Raw genomic sequence first — 23,295 nt, forward strand, 5'->3', positions numbered from 1 at the left:
TTTCGCGTGGAATTGTCACTCTCGCGTGGTATTTTTGCGTGGAATTGTCACTGAAAATTGCACTCGTGAAATTTCCAGAAAAAGTTTGTTGTGATTGGTTGATTTGAAAAAATTAAAGTCTCTGATAGTGTTTCTGTTTTTGATGAATTCAATTTTACCAAAACTTGTGTCATTGACTTGTTTATTTTCTCTATTATTTTGTTTTTCAATGCCTACATGACCATGCCGGCCACCTTGAAGGGCTACCTTCAAAAATACAATAATACTGTTAATTGAACATAAATGAATATTATCTAAAGTATCTAACTATAATCAATTGGTAACGGACAAACTTTTTTGATCGAACGCTTGAACATTGAATCAGCAGTACGCACAGACACTACACGCACAACACCGTTGTTTCTTGGAAATAACTTGTCGATGCGTCCAAGAGATCATTGAAGTGGTGAAATCTGCTCATCCATGAGTAGAACTAGTTGACCAACTTGCAGATTATGGCTCTGCTCGTTCCACTTGGATCGTGTCTGTAGTTGATGTACATAGTCTCGTGACCATCTTTGCCAAAAGTGTGATTTTAGCATGCAAATATGTTGCCAACGATCACGTAGTGATCTTGTTTTAGTTGATGCCACGTGAAATGGTTCTGATGCAATGTCGCCTATTAGAAAATGTGATGGCGTTAAAGGAACTAAATCGTTGGGATCGTTGCTAATATGCGTAAGTGGTCGTGAATTGAGACAACTTTCAATACCAGCTAAAATCGTTGAATATTCTTCAAAAGTCAATTTTTCGTTCTTGACAATTTTGTAAAAGTGCTTCTTCATTGACTTTACAGCTGATTCCCAAAGACCTCCATGATGTGGGGAACATGCTGGTATGAATTTCCAATCAATTTTCCAGTTTACCAATTTCTTGAAAATTGTGTGCTTGTTGCTCTTTATAAATTTGTGGACACCTCGAAGATAATTGTTGGTGCCTGTAAATGTAGTAGCATTGTCTGAATGTAGTTCTCTTGGACTGCCTCGTCTTGCTATGAAACGATGAAAAGCAGAAAGAAATGCCTCGATGGTTAAATCTGTTATAAGTTCAATATGAATTGCTTTTGAACAAAAACAAACGAAAATTGCAATATATACTTTGCTAATGTGCACTCTGCCTCTTCTTTTGCTTTCTCGTATCTCTATGGGTCCTGCGTAGTCGATTCCGGTTACTTCGAATGGTCTGGTTGGAATGATTACCCGACTCTTTGGTAAATCACCCATAAAATGTGATGGAATAGATGGCTTATGTCTAAAGCAAGTGATGCATTTATAACTAATTCGTTTAGCTGTTCTTCTTCCATCTAATGGCCAAAAGTTAAGTCTCACTGAGGCTAGAAGATGCTCTGTGCCACAATGTAACAAACGTGTATGTGTCTCTTCCATGATTAAATTGACGATATGATTATCCTTTGGCAAGATTAACGGATGGCGTTGATCTTCCGGAAAGTTTGAATTTTTCAGACGACCTCCAACTCGTATGCAATTTTTGTTGTCCAAGAACGGATTTAGTTTGTAAATGGGGCTCTTCTTAGACACTTGTTGACCTTTTTGCAGTTGTCGAATTTCGTCTTGAAAATGTTCTTGTTGTGTAGCGTAAGTAATACATTCCAAAGCTTGTTTAAGTTCATCTGTCGTCAAATGTCCATTGATCTTGTTTTCTGGATAACGAAAGTTATGGCAAAATCGTTTGCAATATGCTATTGCTGCTTTCAAAACATAAAGCTTTGAAAACTTTCGAAATGTAACAGTTATTGGTAAATCAGCTGTGATATTGTTTACCAATACTTGAGCTGTAGTCTTATGTTCCAATGTCGAATCAGTAATGTTGTCAATGTTAATTTCTGTGATTGGAAATGCATCTTGTTGAATTAACCAGGAGGGTCCTTGCCACCATAACGTATCATTCAAAGGTTCTTCTGGAGATCTTCCTCTTGTCAGAATGTCTGCAGGATTTTCACGTGATTGTATATGGTGCCAGGATTCTTGATTAGTAAGTCGTTGTATCTCGGAGACTCGATTTGCAACGAATGTCTTGAGTTTATGAGGTTCTGTTTGTATCCAGTGAATGACAATAGTTGAGTCTGACCATAAATAGACTTGATGAAATTGAAGTGTTAGCGACTTCTTGACTGTTTCATATAACTTGGACAAAAGAAATGCTGCTGATAATTCCAGTCTCGGCAATGATAAACGTTTCAAAGGTGCAACTCTTGTTCTTGAACAACATATTTGTGAATAGTAATTTCCATCTTTGTCTCTTGAACGTATGTATATGACTGCACCATATGCGGCTTCTGAAGCATCGCTAAATCCGTGGATTTTGTAGCGGCCCCTTTACAAAGCATCATTAATCTGAATGCACTTGTTCAAAAATCTATCATAACATTGCCCAAAAAGAATACACACATTGTTTTAGCTGTGTCTGTTAAGAAATCAATACCAATACATCTATTCTAAAAATATACCATGACATTGCCTCAAAGGAATTGTCTTGCATGCGTACCCATAATAAACCTTCAAGTTTATGAAGGCAGGTGCGTGCCCTTATCTTTAGGACCAAGTTGACCCATCCTCAATTGCTCACTCAATTGCTCTAAAATTTGCACCCCCACACCCTAAATACGGAATAAATAAATAAGGAAATAAAATATCACTATGCAGCAGGTACAAGAGGGCGCCCAGGACAATAGAACCATCCATATCTCAAGTAATAAATACCAATGTAACAGAAATAAACTCTGAAATGGGGTTGACAATTATTGGACAGGCTAATGTTTTATAGTATCATTAACACCTAAAAATAGGAATTCTGAGAAACTCTAAAAGCTTTTAGGATAATTGGATAATTGCAGTTGGCATAATTTGGAATATTCTAAAACTTTAGATTTGAGTAATTATCTTTGATTCTTAATTCTGATTTGTTGGTATACTAACAGATAATGATTTTAAAGTCAAAAAGACATTATAAACAATTAATAAATGATTTTTTTAAAATAATAAACTCAGAAAACAGACACACAACGACATCTCTTTTCCAATAGCTAAACTAAAAACCCACCCCTAAATTAGAGAAGGGGAAGAATTTAACCCCCTAACCAACCCCTAGCAACCAATCAAATTAGGGCAAAACAAAAACAACCAATCAAATATGGTTGCTGGTATTACGACCCATAATCATGCAAATGATGGACTATATAAACTCAAAGAAATTTGGAAAAGGACACTCTGAATCTTGGACTCTGAATCTTTCCATTCTGAAAGTTCAGTCTTCGACCAGTTATAAGTGCTTATCCTAGTGCCACCCAAGATATTAGCAAGATGCAACCCATCACCAAGCAACTTTCCACGTTTGAGTTTTGCTATGGGCCGCCGCGCCACTCCTCCCGGCCCTATGGGTTTTTTGTGCGAAATGGTGAGAAAGAAAATTGACTTTGTTTATAATTCAAGTGATAATTATTAACTAACATTCTTACTCTACTAACTCTTGTGTCGCACGTCCTTGTATGTTTAATATTAAAACCTGGATCTTTGATACAGTTGTTTATTGCCATGTTCCTTTATCACGCTACCATTCATTTTGGGCCAACATCGTATTAGCCTCCGAAGAGAATCTAACATTAATGGCTCCAGGAGGGTTCATTCGTAAGTTAATATTTGGCCCGAACGCTCCTGTGAGTTAGAGCCGGTAAAGGGAGATAAATTGCTCGGGAAATCTACAAACAGTCCCCTTTACCCCCGGCCACAATTTCAACTTCTGTCGGTTCATCAATTAATAAATGACGATTTACGTTTAGTTGTCTTAATGCTGATAGTTGTCCTTTAAACTCTTGCCATTGTCTTAAAATATCTTCTGGAATCACGTCGTCCCAATTGGTTTGCAACTGCCATAACATTTGTAAGAATATTTTGGCCTTGATAGTTATTAGGCTGACTAATCCTAATGGATCGTAAATCTTAGCGATCTGACCTAAGATTTCTCTTTTTGTATTGCACTTCTTTGTAGAAACGTCAATGTCGTATTGAAAAACGTCTTTTTTTGGATTCCATAAGACACCCAACGTACGTGTTGCTGAGTCCTTGATAAACCTTAACTCAAATTCGCCTTTGTTGTCTTCTCCGATGATCTGATGAACATTTGAATTCCATTTTCTTAAATGGAATCCCGCTGACTCTAATATCGTTGAAACTTCAGTCTTGATTTGTTGCAATTCTTCTATGTCACTGCATCCAGTAATCATGTCATCGACGTAGAAGTCAATTTGAATTACTGAACTTGCTTGTGGGTATAGATTCTTGTTTTCAACTGCTAGTTGAACTAAACATCTGATGGCTTGGAATGGAGCAGAAGCTGTTCCATATGTAACGGTCTTCAGCTTATATTCAATGATGTACTTATCTTCTTGATTTCTCCATAAAATACATTGTAAATCTTGATCTTCTGGTCTTATCAAAATTTGTCTGTACATCTTTTCTATGTCTGATGTCATGACATAACGATGTTGTCGAAATCGAAGCAAAATATTAAATAAATGTTGTTGAATAGTGGGTCCAACCATAAGAATATCATTCAAAGATGTTCCATTGTCGCTCTTGTGAGATGCATCGAATACTACTCGTAACTTGGTTGTAGTACTACTTTCTTTCAAAACGGCATGATGAGGTAAATAATAAACCTTGTGATTAACATCTTCTGTTACTTGACTCATGTGCTCTAGTTCTTCATATTCTTTGATGAAATCCTTGTATAATGATGCAAATTCTTGATTATGCTTCATTTTTCTTTCCATAGAAATCAATCTTGTCTCTGCTGCTGCTCTTGTACAACCCAGTGTTTCAACATTTTGTTTGAGTGGTAGTGCTACGACAAATCTGCCATTAGAATTTCTGGTAGTTGTGTTTTTGAAATGTTCTTCACATTGTAGTTGTTCTTTCGAATAATGCGGGTTTTCTGGAATAGTTTCGGTTATCCAAAATTCTTCGATTTGATCATTAAGTGTTTGCATGGAAGCATGTAATGAATGAACTGCTGATGTGTTTTGAGTTTCAACAGGCCCAGAAATGATCCAACCATAATGTGTTTCTTGTAAGACTGTAGAGGTTCTGATGATGTATTTATTCGCAAGAAGTATGTGCCATGCTAATTCTGCGCCAATTAGTATGTCCACTGGATAAGGTTTGTAGAAATCGGGATCTGCTAGTTCTATGTTCTTTGGTATGTTGAATAAATCTGGATTGATTTTAACTTGTGGAACGTTGTCAGTAATCTGGGACAAAATTAAGCAATCTATTTTCGAGTTGAAATTGTTCAATCTTGATTTAATGTGAATTTTTGTTCTTTTCTTGATGGTGCTGCTCATGTGATCAATTCCCTTTATTGTTACATTTGTGGCTTGAGTGGGTAACTGTAATTTAGCTGCTAGATGTTCTGTGATGAAATTGATTTGAGAACCACTATCGATGAGTACTCTTGCTTTAACCCAGTTGTTGTCGTGTGTTGATACTTCAACCAACGCTGTTGCTAACAAAACTGTGGTTCCTTGATGAAATGAAGTTTTCAAAACAATGTTATTATTCTTGGAATCCTCTTCAACATGTTTGTTGGTTTTAGTCTTGTGTAACAATGTGTTGTGCTTCTTGGAGCATTGCTTGCACATTGAAGACTTACAATTCTTGAATGAATGACCTGGCTTAAGACAGTTAAAACAAACGCCTAATTTTGTAACTGTAGCCTTGCGTTGTTCTTGATCTTGACTGAGAAACTGCTTACAATGATATAGATGATGTAGTTCTTGACATAAACCGCATGAATTGGATTGTTCCGTCGCTGCGTGAACATGTACGGGTTGATGAAACTTTGAGAACGATTTCTTGTCATGTTTATTTGAAAAATTGCTTGGTAATGAATTGTTCAATAATTCCAATGCAAAACATCTTTGTTCCAAAAAGTCAAAGAAATCTGTTAAAGATGGAAACACGTTTTGATTTTTGTTCTGATTTTGAATTTCCCAATCTTTAATTGAAGCCATGTCCAGTTTTTGTTTCATGATGAAGATGATCAATGTATCCCAATGCTTCACGGGCAAGTTTAGTGCTTCTAATGCCATTAAATGCTGCTTGCAATTACTCAATAACTTTCTTAATTCTTTTACGTCATTGCTGACAGGTGTCAAATTGAATAACGACTTTAGATGACAATTCACAGTAAACTGCTTGTTATCATAACGCTGTTTTAACAATTTGATCGCTATGTCGTAGTTTGCAGCTAAAGGAGTAAGAGATTCTGTTAGTTTGGCTGCTTCTCCTTCTAATGATGACTTCAGATATAGAAATTTCTGCACTGATGGGATGCTGGAGTCGTTGTGAATGATAACGTCAAAAAGTTGAATGAAACTTTCCCATTCTTGGTAATTCCCAGAGAAAATTGGAATCTTGCTACGTGGCAAAAAGTTTTTTACATTGATTTGTTGAACAATCTGTCCAGATTCTGGTGCTGTTATAGGTTCCTTCTTGCTGTCAATAATTTCTTCTGCTTGTGCAACTGTTGTGAAGTACAAACTTGAAAATTGAGTCTTTATGTTTACATGTAATGCCATTTCTTCATTATTGCCCATTTCAGTTAATTGTGCATCAATCTTGGGTAGAATTTTGTTCATGCTTTCAAATAAAGGTACAATTTGACTATAACGTAATGATAATTGTCGTAATTTTGTCTTGTCGACTGCTTCGGGGTTAATGCTTTCCACAAATCTGGCATGTTCTTTTAATTGTTCAATGAAATTATCTCGCTTGGCTAGTGATTGATTGAAATCAAATGATATTTTCGGCGACATAATAACTGCTGATTATCTGTGCTGTTGCGTCGGATCGATTGTATATCCTCGACTCGAATGGACCAAATGTTTCTGTTTTTGATGAATTCAATTTTACCAAAACTTGTGTCATTGACTTGTTTATTTTCTCTATTATTTTGTTTTTCAATGCCTACATGACCAGATAGGTCGAACCTATGGTGAGTTGAATTCTCAAGTTAGTTTCCAATTTCATTACGTCAAAATTGGGAACTACGTTTACACCGGTCTGTCAACATCTTGTGTCACAAATGACATCTATCCTTTGGCTCGCTTTAGATTGTAACAAAAGTCTTACTTGATGAAATTGTTGCTTTATCAATGTTAATTAATGATTAAGGTGTCCATAAAGTGCAACATGCCCGTGTTAATCAAAATTAACTTTTATAAGAGTGAATGAAGTGACTAAACGTAGTTTGCCGCTGCACTGTCATAATTTTGAAAACTAACTTGATAAAACAGCGTTTTTTTCGCAATTTTTAAACACAATTTGCATTAGATTTAAAATAAAAACTCAGATATTTGTATCACAGTTATGTTGAAAAAAAATTGAAGTCGCGAATATTTCCGCAAAAACTCAAAAATTGCTAAAAATTATACTTCTTAGGCGTCGCGACGCCAACCAAACCGTGATAAAAAATAAATTTTTGCGTCAGCTTCTAGAGCTTTGTCAACTATGAGCGTACCCAAATTTTCAAAATTGTAACTTTAAAATTAAAGACGATTTTGGGGGTGGACACAAGTGTTGCCGGACCCTGTACAAACATAACATATAATAATTAACATATTATTAGCTATTAGTTAAGGTATAGCACATAAGTCTTTTTCAAAAATTGCTGTTATGCATGCGAAAGAGTTTTCAGTTTTCGTTTGCTCTGTTTGACAATTTTTACATTTACGTACAGCAGTTTATTAACATTAAATAATTTAGTTCTAATTAAATTGTCTATTAAATATTGTCTATGCGTTGAACAACCTTCGTATTGCAATAACCATTGCGCTGCTTTTTGATCATCATAAATGACAGATAATATGGTATTTTTGATGTAAGAAAGGTGAGGTCTTTCAAAGAAAGTCCTTTGAAATATTTTTAAGCAAATAAAGACTATTTCAAAAGTTTCATTTTTTGGTCTTTTTAAATATTCAATGTGTGGTCTCTCAGAATAATCGCAGTGATCTTCATCTATTTCACAATTTGATAACTCGGTCGATTTTTCTAACGCAGCAGATATAATGCCTTGCAATGCTAATCTAAAATGTCTAACAGACGGATTAGGGTCGTAACCTTTTCTTTGACGAATTTGGGAAAAAAGATTTTCTATCGGATCTTGATTTAATATTTAATCGCTTCGTTAACAAATACGGAAAATTTTCTTTATTATCTTTCCACAAATTTAAAATTGCATTAATTGTTTGCACAAGACCATTGAAACAAAAGGGTTTATATTTTTGGACTGCCCAAGATTTTTTCCATTTCATTGAGTCTAATAAATTCTTTAAATTTATTTAAGTTTTTCAACTGTTCTGTTTCAATTTTTAATGTTAAAATAAAATATTTTTTTCTAATTTCTAACTTCTAATTTTCTACACATTATTAATTTATTACTCCCGGTTCATTTATTAAATTATATTGTATAAAATCAGCAAAGGTGGGGCCTAAATTCAGTGACTGATAAATAAAAACGTCTTATCTCATTTTAAAAAAATCTGTATTGTAATAACCCAAAAGGCTTGCCAAAAACATTAACATGCACACAAAACATATATTTAAAAATGGCGCTAAAAGACCGCGAAATTGAAAATCCAAAGTTTAGCTGTGATCGTCAAAAATGGTTAGGACCTACGTTGTGTTTGAGAAAAACAAAATTACTAAAGAAAATTTAGAAAACGGACCTCGGTTCTTTAGTGTAACGGGCAAAAGCGACACAAACGGAAGAGTGAAAAAAAACAACAAATGGGTTGGAGAGCTGTATTAGTAAACGTTGATCTTTGATGTTATTTACTTTAGAAAATTAGTGTAGTTAGTGACTTGGAATATGGAAAATGAAAAACTAGTCATGCAACGGACCGTTAGACCTGTAGTGAGTGTGTTTAGTCAAAACGTACGAAACTCGTCTACAGTCATGGAAAACAAAAGCAAAAACTACAGGAACACCACCACTCATTACAGGACCGGCTGGACTAAAAACCCAGTGGGATGAAAACCTAGCCTTCACAGTCAACTACTAAGCTACCCATAATCCTCGATCTTTTCAAAAACGGTTAGAAAGGTTACAATGATGTGAACAAGAAAATTACAATTATGAAAGTGTAGTAACGTGTCTGTACGATTTGTTTTGGATTTGCGAGAAATTTGAATTGAATTGCAAGTTGATTGTCGTATTGCGGTCTGCCTGCCTCTTCTTCTCAATTTTCGTCCAAATCATAGCACATTAGATTACATCTTTGGAATTTTTGGATAATAAAATACACCCGCGACTGGGTTTACGGGCGACGGCGTTTCCGGACGAACCCGGCCGACTAGCAACCGCAACACTCCACTGTGGGAGTACCTCAAAGGCCTCCAGTCAGAATACGGACACCCGAAAAGATAAAGCGTTTGAATTTGCCGCTAAAACCGAACGACCAATGACACTCATTCCCTCCACATTCTCATTCTCGTGGGAAACAAAAGACGGTTTTTAGCAATCATACACTAATATTGACCGTGGATCATTACGATAAATCACCTAAATCAAAGTCCCGCGTAGTATCGGCTGAAACAGACAAGACATACATGACGACTTGGGTCAAGGTTCCTAAATTAAACAAATTTGCTCGTTACTAAGGCTAAAACTCCACCCCCTTTTGGTTGCTAGGTACGTGAGACAATAAATGACGTCACAAGAAAGTTCTGTCAATTGTTCTGCGGTTAAAAGCATTGTCGATCGCCATTGTTCTTTAACAAAGTTGTTGTAGAAACATCAGAGTGTTAAATGTTGCTATTTTAAATAATATTAGCAAGGAAAAAATCGAATCGGAATTTAAAAGAGCTTTCCGATGACGTATTAGCACCAGTTCGAGAGGCCTGCTTCTATTGGCTAAAAACTTTGTAGCAAACCTGTTAATTTTAGTAACCTTGGACTTGGGTCCTCTTCTTCTTTCTTCATTTCTTGAACGACAAAAAAAACGAACAAAAATTTTTGAATCGCGGCATTGTACGACACCTTACGACTTGTCAGAAAATATAGAAAATAAAAAAAATACAACAACGCGCTCAAAATGGCGCCCCCAACCACCCTAACGGTCAACGAAGCGACGCGCCAGACTTGGCGCGCTTTTTCCCACGCCCATTCTGAAACATGCCCATTTCCCTTAACATCTGAACACGAAAACCTCCCAGAAACCTGCTAACAACCAAAGCTTTCCCGACCGAAAAACAAATAAACATTTTACATACCTTTTCAACGTTAGCTTACCGGCAACCTTTTGACCCACTTAACTTACACTAACATTTACAATTTAATAAAAAAACTACAAAATGTTAAAGCATGCAAAACAATACTAAAAGAAACAAAACAAAACAAACAATGCACAAAAAAAACCAAAAGCGGTAGCGCGAAGTCACTACAAAAGAATTGTTTTTCAACAATGGCGGCATCACTCCAACAAAGACGACCTGCTCTGTTTGGAGTACTAGGCGGAAGTAATCTCCACTGGTCAACATCCCTTTCCGAATCTTCCGCTAGGCGGGCGGGTGGCGGTGTCACTTCCGCCCCGCGGCGGCAGTACTTTTTAAATTCAAATCGTGCCATTACAGTATCAAAGAAAATTATAAATTTAAATCATTTTTAAAAAAATCGTCCATCACAACAATTAAAAAAAATATTAAAAACCGTGTTGTAAAATCTGTTTTATTGTTATAAAGCTAAATTTTGGTAGAACACAACCACAAAAAGTATAAAACAATAAACAATTCTCCTTCAAAGAAATCACGTCATCACAAAATAAGATTAGCTTCTCGTTATGAAATCTTGACCACTAGATGGTATGTAATGACCATCTTGAAACATAGGTGGCGCTAGCGTTTTTTTTGTGTTCATAGCGTTTTTTTTTGTGTTCAAGTGGTTCGTTTGGTTTCACAAAAATGTGAAAAATCGAAAATGTACCCCAATGGCATTAGTCCCAAAAAATAGAAAAACATTCACTAAAAGGCTCTTAATTTCAACATTAATAAATCTCAGTTACGTCATCATCATTACCATAAATACCACATTTTTATTGTCTTACACCTGTTGGTAAATTTGACGTATGACAAGTGCCACTACTGACAAAAGTTAAAGTGACAGAATCGATTAATTTGTACGAAATAGGGCAATATACATACAATGGTGGACACTGAATCTTGGACAGAATTGTCATTTGATTGTCAAAGTTTCTAAACCGGGCTTTACGGAGAACGTTTGTTCATAACCATACTTTTAATTTTTGATTCAATTGTCATTTTGACATTTTAGCAATAATAAAATCACTCGACTCCAAAACTCTTCGCCCATGACCAATTCTGGCTTCCTTGTGGCGGCACATCAATTGTTATTGGTGGCATATCGCAGAAATACGTTTTCAAAATTTGTTTGACTTTTGTATTAACATCAATCATAATGACAATAAAGCTAGGATTATATCGAGACTTTTTGAAATGACAGGAAAGTACTGTCCAAGATTCTGTGTCCACCATAGTATTATCGAGGTAGAAATCAGCAAGATTTTGCTCTACACAATTCGAGAGGTGCAGATTATAATATTATTAACAATAAAGCAAACATGTCTTTACTTAAAATAGTACAATAAAAAAAGAAGAGTGTTTTACATTAAGTGCCAAAATTACAGAGATTGTGACGCAATCTTAGGTCTAGCGCGCGTTTTGAGTACCGGCTCGTCGAGGGCACTTTCCTGGCCCAAAGGTCTTCACAAATCCATGATTACCACTTTTGAGGCTTTTTAACAGCGTTTCCCCGGACACGTTCCTTTCGGTACGACCACCAAAACGAAAAAGAAAGAAGACCAAGGTGAAACCTTTCACTCACGATACTCCAGAAAAAGCATTTCCCTTCTGTTCTTCCTTCTAAATTTGACTGTTACAAGATAAAACTGGCTTTCTGTATGTGCAAGTAAATTCTAAGAAACAAATATCTTTAAAAGAGAGAAATTTTTTCTACTTATTTGAATAGTAATTCGACTGCTTAAAACGCATCAAAACCGAAAACATAGAATAAAGCGACTTGGATATCTAAAAATAAATTAAAGTTAAAATTAGCATCAAATATCGTATAACCCACCGAAACGCCCAAATTATAATTAAGGATCACGCCTTCTGTAAAGTTTAGTTTTACAGTTTTTTGTGAATTGATAAGAAGTATAACATATGTTTTTTGATTTTCCAAGTTCCAGTTGTACCAATTTGTGTTTTTCAAAACGTTGAAATACTCGTCAGACTAAACATAATTTAAATGAAAAAAAAAAACAATTAATAATCTTACCATATCTTCCAGTAGTTGTCCTGCTAGGATCACATGGGTAAAATTAAGTCCTCCGTCAAGGAGCATGTAGATTATGCGAGGATAACGACTCTCAAAAGAACCTTGAAACTTTAGACAAAATTTAAGAAGACTTATAAGTAATAATTTGTTTACTGTAAAATAAAAAACCAAGATGCTGATACCAAGTATCACTCCGGAAACACTAAGAAGAGCGATAAAAGATTTTGTCTTTGATAGAACATCCCTTATTTTCCTAAAAACTATGATTGAGACGAAAATGGAAGAAAACTGACACTCACCATGATAGATAAAAGTGTCGCTCACCGCAAATTTTTAGTTTTCGTCGAATTTCTTTTTGATACTCTTCCTCATAAACCATATTTTTCTCACCATCAAGTCCATCGTCAATTTTTCTCAAAAAATCAATCAATAAATAAAAATCGTAACGAACAATACTCAATATATAAATAGTCATAAAAAAAGCTGTTGTCATTAAAAAACTCGCAGGAAAAACACAGGCCCTTAAACTCCAGTTCAAGAAGTTTTTCCATGCCGGAAAATATTCCTCGAAAACAAAGACAGGAAAAAGACTATCGATATCGTCAGGAAGAGGTATTGCATAGGTGATTCCACCTACAGCAGTTATAACCAGATTAAGAATAGCCACAGTGTACAGATAAAATTTGTCGTTTTTTATCCGTCTTTGGGTTGAAATACTAGCTAGCTTGAGATTCCAGAAGTTTGCACATTCAACACCTTCTCGAAAATGTTGCTCAAGATGGCGATTGGAATACAGAGTCGCCATTGTCTGTAAACCAGAATTAATCGGAATTCTATCAGTTGGTACGTACAAAACATGTCACTCCAAAAGATGGAAAATACTTTATAAAGAACAGACGATCGAACTTTTGCAGGAACAAGTATATTAAGAACAGTTGAAAAGCAGTTAATATGCAGAACAAGTTTAGGCTTATTATCTTCATGGGTAAATAACTTATAAAGTCCATGTAGATTAGGCGAAGAAGCCAGAGATTGTCAGCTAATTGTAAAACAAATTCAGATTATCAATCAAATTAGTTTTTTATCAATACCTTTTTTTGAATATTCTCGAATTGGTGGTGAAGCTTTTACTCTGGTATGTCTCATCTTGGAAAACTTTCCATAAACTGTAGCTAAAAGATTTTGTAGACTAGCCATTATCGTAAATAAGATAATGAATAAAAAAAACTATTATTATTGTAGTCATTATATTGTCAGGTGTAGGTAATGTCAGGGATACTGTGAGTTTGTTTTTCCATTATTGTAAAATTTCCGAATTAAATAAACTGGTTACCAATCAAACAACTTCTATTTTGAGTCTTTTGGTCACCTTGGGACAGTTTATTTATAGTGATTCGATTTATCAGTAGGAAAATTGAGTCATTAGCATTAATAAATAATAGGAACAATTAATCGAAATATAAATATTAAGTTGTATCCAATATGCTGTATGTTTGCTCACTTATTGAATACAAAGTGTTTGGCGGTTTGCAGGGAAATAACAGGGGAAACTAAATTTTTCCTCCTGAAATTAATTGAAACAAAATTGGAAATAAAAAATTTTAATTTCAAATTTTTTGCTTAAAGTTTCACAGGTGGAGCTGGAACTGGGGTGCGTTCCAACATCGTTTCCATAGCCACTGATGCTTAAATTCTGTTCAGCTTTGAGATTGGTTACCTTTTTTTCGTCATAACTCGATTATTTTTTGAGCTAAAAATTTTGGTTGCAAAATTTTGGCTCAGACTTGTTGCCTGGGTCACGAGTACTGCGACACCTGTATAAAAAAATAATGATTTATTCACAATAACGTCCAAAAACGAAATGCCTGAAATTACCCTCATACGAATGAATGAAAATTTAGTGTAAACGTACTTTGCAATTGCCCCGTCATTATTTTGAAAATTAACTTGATAAAGCAACTTTTTTTTCAAATTTTAAACACAATTTGCATTATATTCAAAACAAAAACTGTGATATTTTTATTATTAATGTTGAAAATAATTTGAATTGGCAAGTGATTTCACAAAAACTCGAAGATCACTAAACATTACACTTCTTAAGCGTCGTGACGCCAAATTAACGATGACTAAAAACAATGTTTTGCGTTAGATTCTGGAATGTGATCAACTATAAACAAAAGCAAATTTGCAAATTTTTCATCTATTTTGGGGGTGTCTATAAGGGTTCCTATACTTCTATTATACAGCGTGACCCAAAAAAAGCCTTATGAAGGCAACCATTCTGAATCAAAATTTCAAAACAAAAGTTTTCTAGCTCAAAAAATAATCGAGTTAAGACAAAAAAACGATAGCTAATCCAAAAGCTGAATAAAATTTAAACTATGGACACATATTATCATTAATTGGTCAGGTGAACATTAAACTCTCGTTGCCTTCCTATGCTCTATGGGTCATGAGTTCTTGCTTAGTCTTGGGCAATCAATTAATTACATTTAAGTGAAAAACTTGAATTTTAATGCACAATAAACTTTCACGTAAGTGCAATAAATGTTTTAAAATTATTCCCATTATTCTTGACTTTATGAAAATGGTGCAAAGTTTTGCTAAGAAATAAGTGTTACTTAGGTACTTACCATCAGTTTGATTGCTATTCCAATTTGCGCCATTGGAATAGCAATCAAACTGATGGTAAGTATGGTAAGTTGATTGCAACACCACAAGTTCAATTGAAATTTTCCAGTATCGCCTCAGTTTCTACAAAATCATGATACTACTTTGGATGATCTAAGTTTACATTGCCGCGACTACGATGTTTCCACAATAAAGTACGAGATTAAATTCTCATTTGATGAACAGTTGACAACTCCAAATTCTTTCATTCAAGTTCCACTTTCAGGAATTGTTGATGTAGACTTGCAAAATAATACAAAGCTGTGTAATCGGATGTTCAATGTTTCTGGAACGTTGTTAGACCTTCGTATAAAAAAAAAAAGTTTTGCAGATAGAAATTGGTTTTTATGGTAGGGTCCCATTGTGCCGCAGTTAAGTATGCCAACAATGGAGCAATACCGCAAATATTACCCTGTCATAAATAATATGCTGCTGGTCTTGCCCAGGTCCGTATTGTGTAATGAAGCGTAATATTATCGCAAAATTTTAAAATTCATCTACTTTGAAAAAATAAGTAACTTTTTGTAATCTTGAATCATTCATACAGTCTGATCTTTGATATGTAGCTACTTTAGACTACCTACTTATATTTATTATTGGTTCTTAATGATCTGATAATGCATTTAGAAATATTAAATATTGTCGTCATTAATCTGTAGCAGAATTTATTGTGACAAATTTTTGCCGTTTCACTTTTATCTGTTGAATGATGGCACCAACCCTTACTATTACAACATAGCTCGCAGGTAGTACTCTCAGCGTGTAAACAATCCCGGCCCTGTGGAATATCGGAACAATATGATTTATTGTGGGTACGGTCAGCTCTCGGAGGGCTGTGGTAATGACTAGATAATTTTTATTTCGGTGCCATAAAAACCAATTTCTATCTGCAAAACTTTAACTGGTAACAATCTTGTTGAAATTGAATCAAGATTTCTAGAAAATGTTACCTTTACAAGTTTACAACTAAGTAAGGGAAAAATAAAAACAATCAAAATGAACACGTTCACTGAGATTTATGTTTCATTTTTGTTCCTTGGAGGGAACCAGATTGAAAGTATTGAAAACAACGCTTTTACAAAAATAGAAAATTTGGCAATATTGAACCTAAATAACAACCTGTTGACAAAATTTAACTTTGCTGGTTTTACACAGTTACCAAGTTTAGGTTCTTTGGAGTTTCACCGGAATAAAATTACTCGTCTCGAAGGAGAGTCGAAGGAGAGTCAAATTTACCAACTGTGCCGCCATGATTATTCTTTATTTTAGTTACAATGAAATTGAGTATTTAGATAAAGACTTGTTTGGTGGATTAGAAGGGAAGTTAATAGAAATACGATTTGATAACAACCGTATAAAGAAATTTCCTGTAGGAATTTTCGAAGGGTTTAATTTCACAACGGTGGATTTCAGATCGAATCCAATTCGAACACTCCCAGACGAGTTTTTGAAGAAAACAGCTAATATCCAAACATTTGTCTTAAGTCTTAGTAACTTCCATTATTGGATGATTGAAAAGGTGAATCAATGGTCGATGAAAAATAATGTTACATTGATATCCTGTTCTAAGCGTCATAGACTGAACAATATTCTTTTTATTCTTCTAACAGTAGTATGTACTATGGATGTAATTTTAGAATAATTTTATATTGATTAACTAGAAATGATTATGATTTATGAAGTTTGCACCAGAGCAGAATTTACAAAGAAACCTGACAATTTTCTTAATCACTAGTTGTGAAATAAAAAACGATTCTGACGTAAAAATTATTCCATTACACCAAAAAATTGGGTAACAAAAGTAGTTAAGTTTTATTGCGTAAAGACTGAAACTTCGTAATATCAAGCAATATCCTAATAATTTGTTATTCTACACACTTTTTTGATTCATATTTCTTTTTTTCGCCGAAACTTGACAGGACCTTTTCTTGTGTTTAAAAATTACAATACCAAGACTACGAAATCACTAAAATGAGCTTCAGCGATTCTACAAACATTTCTGCTTGATTTCATAATTCAATGTGTCCTATATGTATAAGCTGCACTTATTTTCTAAATCAATCGTAACACCTTCTTCAACTGAACCAGTCTAACTTGGAATCGTGTGAGTCTAAAATACACAGTGTCCCAGAACTTATGCCTAGCCGAAAACCGTTCATATCGGGAAAAGCTGTGAATGTGTAAATTGCTGAAAAAAAAAGTTCCAATTCGAACAGAAACTGAGAAAAGACATGACAAAGTTGAACTAACGCAATTTTGAGGTATAACCGGAAATAAACAACAAAATGATAAAACTAAAACATGGACACTAAAACTGAGGTGAATGGTGTCCAGGCAGCCGCCCCTGGAGCGGCTTCTACTCCCCGCCAACAGAGCATAACTCAAAATAACGCACTAACTGCTACGCTTTTGCTAAAAATCCCTTAAAGAAAATGTGTACCGTTACAACATGTATAAGTGTATGTATTACATACATACATATGAATATTTTGTTACATAATTTAAATAAAAATCAATAATTTGAAATAATTCTGAATTTTGTCAATAAAGGGCAACTAGATGATATACTTTTCCAAGTTGAGACTCGTTATTATGGCCCTGCAATAACAATTACCGCAAACATTAGCAGTGGTTTCGAGGTTGTAAAGAACCCTGTCATAAATTAGTTCTTAGGTAGTCCGAGAGGTCTCAAGCCAGGACCGGGCCGCAATTTTTTTTTTGGTTTTCTCCTTTCATTTTAAAATTTAGTAAATAAAATAAATCCCTGATTAGTATAATTTGTATATTAAAACAAAAAAAACAAACAATTGAAACAATTAATCGGAATCATAATCACTTATAGAGTCATCGCTATCTTCTTCTAAATTAATTACAAAAGGTCTAAAATTTGGCGACACAAAAGTATTCTCTACATCGACAACATGCCTGATACAATTTTTCCAAGATTCCGAGGTTATATCTGCAGCTTATTGGCGGATTAAATCTACAACTTTTGAGCTTAGCGTCGGGAAAGTATTTTTTCTTCTAATTGATCTTTTTTATGTGCTCCAAATCAACTCGTTTGGGTTGAGAACACAGTAGTATGGCGGAAGACGAAGAACGATGTGGCCCTGTTCTTTTGCATATTCATCTATCAAGGAGTCTTGAAAAAGACTGTTTTAGTAAAATCACAACCAGAAAGTCAAACAAACAAACAGAACGCAACCGAACACCAAAAAAAAGCTCCTTACTGCACTGAGTACGAACGAGAAATAAACTTCTACGTGAAAATAGAAAGTTTGCTCAAGACTACCTGATTATCCCTTAAAACCTGCCCTTATTAGGATTTACCCACGGGTTGAGGGTATTATGGAATTATCTCTAAATTTTCCAACAAGACAAGAGGAGAAAGTTTTTCTAAGACTATTTGAATAGAGTTCAAGCAAACTTTTGTACCTGGCAGACCTCATTAAATTATAATTTGTACAAAATCTTTTTTTCCAAATTTTTCACCAAATGTTGCCCTTGTGCTTGGCTACAGAAATTGAGATAAACTAACTGTTGTGATAGTACAGTTTCAGATACAGAAAATTGTTGGATCAAATCTTGGTGTTGACAAAAATTTTTTTATCAAAAATACAATTCACATATTTCCAAACACCAAATTTCGTCAAAAAATGTTGACGCGTGTTTTGATAGCAATCCTATTATTACCAGAGCGATGATTAAACAGTTTAATCTAATTTAAAACTAATTTTATCCTTATCCAATGTACAGCATCATTACGCTAATTAGCAAACTTTTGTCAAATTATCATTAGACACATCAACAGCATTTAAATCATGACAAAAAAAGTTTTGATCGTATTTGATCGAAGAGTTGGCACCAAAAGCACTGTTGGGTCCGGTGCGGTCCTGGTCGAACCCTAGTGTACTTTTCCAAGTTGAGACTCGTTTTTATGAGGGTACGTCTTTGTGTAAAAGTTAAATGGCTCTACAATGCAGACCATAAATTGTGGTTGCAACTCATCACTAGGGTTCGACCAGGACCGCACCGGACCCAACAGTGCTTTTGGTGCCAACTCTTCGATCAAATACGATCAAAACTTTTTTTGTCATGATTTAAATGCTGTTGATGAGTCTAATGATAATTTGACAAAAGTTTGCTAATTAGCGTAATGATGCTGTACATTGGATAAGGATAAAATTAGTTTTAAATTAGATTAAACTGTTTAATCATCGCTCTGGTAATAATAGGATTGCTATCAAAACACGCGTCAACATTTTTTGACGAAATTTGGTGTTTGGAAATATGTGAATTGTATTTTTGATAAAAAAATTTTTGTCAACACCAAGATTTGATCCAACAATTTTCTGTATCTGAAACTGTACTATCACAACAGTTAGTTTATCTCAATTTCTGTAGCCAAGCACAAGGGCAACATTTGGTGAAAAATTTGGAAAAAAAGATTTTGTACAAATTATAATTTAATGAGGTCTGCCAAGTACAAAAGTTTGCTTGAACTCTATTCAAATAGTCTTAGAAAAACTTTCTCCTCTTGTCTTGTTGGAAAATTTAGAGATAATTCCATAATACCCTCAACCCGTGGGTAAATCCTAATAAGAGCAGGTTTTAAGGGATAATCAGGTAGTCTTGAGCAAACTTTCTATTTTCACGTAGAAGTTTATTTCTCGTTCGTACTCAGTGCAGTAAGGAGCTTTTTTTTGGTGTTCGGTTGCGTTCTGTTTGTTTGTTTGACTTTCTGGTTGTGATTTTACTAAAACAGTCTTTTTCAAGACTCCTTGATAGATGAATATGCAAAAGAACAGGGCCACATCGTTCTTCGTCTTCCGCCATACTACTGTGTTCTCAACCCAAACGAGTTGATTTGGAGCACATAAAAAAGATCAATTAGAAGAAAAAATACTTTCCCGACGCTAAGCTCAAAAGTTGTAGATTTAATCCGCCAATAAGCTGCAGATATAACCTCGGAATCTTGGAAAAATTGTATCAGGCATGTTGTCGATGTAGAGAATACTTTTGTGTCGCCAAATTTTAGACCTTTTGTAATTAATTTAGAAGAAGATAGCGATGACTCTATAAGTGATTATGATTCCGATTAATTGTTTCAATTGTTTGTTTTTTTTGTTTTAATATACAAATTATACTAATCAGGGATTTATTTTATTTACTAAATTTTAAAATGAAAGGAGAAAACCAAAAAAAAAATTGCGGCCCGGTCCTGGCTTGAGACCTCTCGGACTACCTAAGAACTAATTTATGACAGGGTTCTTTACAACCTCGAAACCACTGCTAATGTTTGCGGTAATTGTTATTGCAGGGCCATAATAACGAGTCTCAACTTGGAAAAGTATATCATCTAGTTGCCCTTTATTGACAAAATTCAGAATTATTTCAAATTATTGATTTTTATTTAAATTATGTAACAAAATATTCATATGTATGTATGTAATACATACACTTATACATGTTGTAACGGTACACATTTTCTTTAAGGGATTTTTAGCAAAAGCGTAGCAGTTAGTGCGTTATTTTGAGTTATGCTCTGTTGGCGGGGAGTAGAAGCCGCTCCAGGGGCGGCTGCCTGGACACCATTCACCTCAGTTTTAGTGTCCATGTTTTAGTTTTATCATTTTGTTGTTTATTTCCGGTTATACCTCAAAATTGCGTTAGTTCAACTTTGTCATGTCTTTTCTCAGTTTCTGTTCGAATTGGAACTTTTTTTTTCAGCAATTTACACATTCACAGCTTTTCCCGATATGAACGGTTTTCGGCTAGGCATAAGTTCTGGGACACTGTGTATTTTAGACTCACACGATTCCAAGTTAGACTGGTTAGACGCAGTCAATGTTGTCAACTGTTCAGTTGAAGAAGGTGTTACGATTGATTTAGAAAATAAGTGCAGCTTATACATATAGGACACATTGAATTATGAAATCAAGCAGAAATGTTTGTAGAATCGCTGAAGCTCATTTTAGTGATTTCGTAGTCTTGGTATTGTAATTTTTAAACACAAGAAAAGGTCCTGTCAAGTTTCGGCGAAAAAAAGAAATATGAATCAAAAAAGTGTGTAGAATAACAAATTATTAGGATATTGCTTGATATTACGAAGTTTCAGTCTTTACGCAATAAAACTTAACTACTTTTGTTACCCAATTTTTTGGTGTAATGGAATAATTTTTATTATTAATTTTTATTAATGTTTGCGGTAATTGTTACTGCAGGGCCATAATAACGAGTCTCAACTTGGAAAAGTATACAACCAGATGGTTTACAACCCTGGGATGTTTTCTATTCTAGACAAGTTAACTTTTACACAATGGGATAATTTTACTGCTGCTATATAGCCTTATACCTTTTCGGTTACTTTATTCGGTTGTACATTTCATGTAGAAGTTGTTAATACTCCTAGAGGTGCTACTAACGCTAAAAGATTATTAAATATAACAGAAGACCCACAAACAAAGAAAAGTATAACACAAATTAAAAATAAAGATGGATTTTGTTGTCCAAGAGCTGTTATTGTTGGATTAACTTATCATACAAACATTATACTAGGCAAAGAATATAATGATAATGAACTAAAATATATAAAACTGGGGAGAAATTTACAATCAACTTTAGCTCAAGAGTTATGTAATCAGCTTGGTGACTATAATAAAAATTATTTTACATTAGATGATATTGCAAATATAGAAAAAGTATTAAATATTCAAATAGAAGTCGTTCATCATTTATATAAAAATGGAAATCATTTTGATACAATTGGTAGAATGACAGCTTTCTATGGTCAATCTTATTATTGTAAAAAATGTGATAAACCATATCAAAACAAAGATAAACATAAATGCAAAACAAGGGATAAAATATGCATAATGTGTTTTAAATCTAATCACAAAGAAGACTCTGAATCTTTGATTCATCGTGAGCCTTTGCTGAATTCGGGCGAAGCCCTCATGACCAAAGAGAATTCTGCTAAAAGAATATATTGCGAAAAATGCAATAGATACTGTTTCAATCAAGAATGTTTAGAAAATCATTCTGAAGTTTGTGAAAGATTTCATAATTGCTTAAAGTGTAATAAAATACTCAAAAGAGGTGATAAAATGGTTAACAAAGGTAAAAAAATGATTGAAGAAGGATATAGATTAATTTGTACAAAACCGAAATTGATCCAAAAATGTAATAAAATTATTGAAAGAGGTAATAAAATGATAAAAAAAGGTAACCAAATGATAGAAGAGGGTAGTAAAAAACACAAATGTGGCTGGGAAAAATGTAGAAATTGTTATAAAGAGGTTGAAATACGTAAACATAAATGTTATATGCAATGAAAGCGGCAAAAGGGTGTAATCTGTCAAACAAAAATAATAGACGGTGGTGAAGAATACAAAGTAAAAGTTTGTAAAAATTGTGATAGAAAAGGTTGTACAGTAACTTTTCCTGATAAAACAAACAAAAGAGTAAAATATCACATTTATCAATGTAAAGAATGTGAAAATTGTGTTAAAATACCAAGAAAGGACGAAAACGGTTATCAATGTCTTAATCGCGGATGTTTATTTAATACAACTAAATGTTCTTACCACGAACCTAATTTAGTTATAGCTGACGATTTTTACGGTTATGTTGATTCTTTTAAGACTAACAAAGATTTCTGTAAATGGTTAATTTCTAGAGATCATAAAGGATACACAGCTATTGCACATTATGGAAAAGTTTATGATTCTTACTTTATTCTAAAATATTGCGTTGAAAACGGTATTAAACCTTTCTGCATATACAGGCCGTCCCAGAACTCACGCCTAGCCGAAAAAGGGCGGATGCCGACAGCATTCAGGACGCCAAAAATGCAATTTGTTTTGTTCTGATGTGCATTAAAATTGAGAAATTGCTTAACGAAAATGACCAATCCCAGACGCTCAAGCACAAATAATATTAATGTTGCTAGGTTTCATAATTAAATCCTAAAAAGGATAAATTGATTTGGTCCACTACATTTTTCTAACTGACATTGTTTCTGTTTTTGATGAATTCAATTTTACCAAACTTGTGTCAATAACTTGTTTATTTTCTCTACTTCTTTTTGTTTTTCAATGCCTACATGACCATGCCGGCCACCTTGAAGGGCTACCTTCAAAAATACAATAATACTGTTAATTGAACATGAATGAATATTATCTAAAGTATCTAACTATAATCAATTGGTAACGGACA

The 23,295-nt window shown here is 34.1% G+C and overlaps 2 protein-coding genes across 2 annotated transcripts; both read right to left on the reverse strand.

Annotated features, from left to right (window-relative positions):
- Positions 1-434: 434 nt before the first annotated feature.
- Positions 435-3,592, reverse strand: LOC148170589 (uncharacterized). The gene is made up of 2 exons (XM_088041366.1): positions 3,507-3,592; positions 435-2,373 (listed from the first exon to the last, which is right to left on the reverse strand). Exons 1-2 carry the CDS (start codon positions 3,590-3,592, stop codon positions 435-437), a joined length of 2,025 nt encoding a protein of 674 aa, XP_087897492.1.
- Positions 3,593-3,606: 14 nt separating this feature from the next.
- LOC148170590 (uncharacterized) lies at positions 3,607-6,694 on the reverse strand. The gene is made up of 2 exons (XM_088041367.1): positions 3,775-6,694; positions 3,607-3,710 (listed from the first exon to the last, which is right to left on the reverse strand). Exons 1-2 carry the CDS (start codon positions 6,692-6,694, stop codon positions 3,607-3,609), a joined length of 3,024 nt encoding a protein of 1,007 aa, XP_087897493.1.
- Positions 6,695-23,295: the final 16,601 nt, after the last annotated feature.

This window comes from Gnatocerus cornutus, chromosome 7 (genome assembly GCF_029298725.1).
Source record: "Gnatocerus cornutus isolate USDA-ARS CGAHR chromosome 7, icGnaCorn1.1, whole genome shotgun sequence".
Lineage (NCBI taxonomy): Eukaryota > Metazoa > Arthropoda > Insecta > Coleoptera > Tenebrionidae > Gnatocerus > Gnatocerus cornutus.

Coding starts and splice junctions, on each gene's coding strand:
- LOC148170589 (XM_088041366.1), bottom strand. CDS start 3,592: ATGGCAATAAACAACTGTATCAAAGATCCAGGTTTTAATATTAAACAT. Junction 2,374..3,506: donor AGAGTTAGTAGAGTAAGAAT/GTTAGTTAATAA, acceptor TGCTTTGTAAAG/GGGCCGCTACAAAATCCACG.
- LOC148170590 (XM_088041367.1), bottom strand. CDS start 6,694: ATGAACAAAATTCTACCCAAGATTGATGCACAATTAACTGAAATGGGC. Junction 3,711..3,774: donor AGTTGAAATTGTGGCCGGGG/GTAAAGGGGACT, acceptor TCTAACTCACAG/GAGCGTTCGGGCCAAATATT.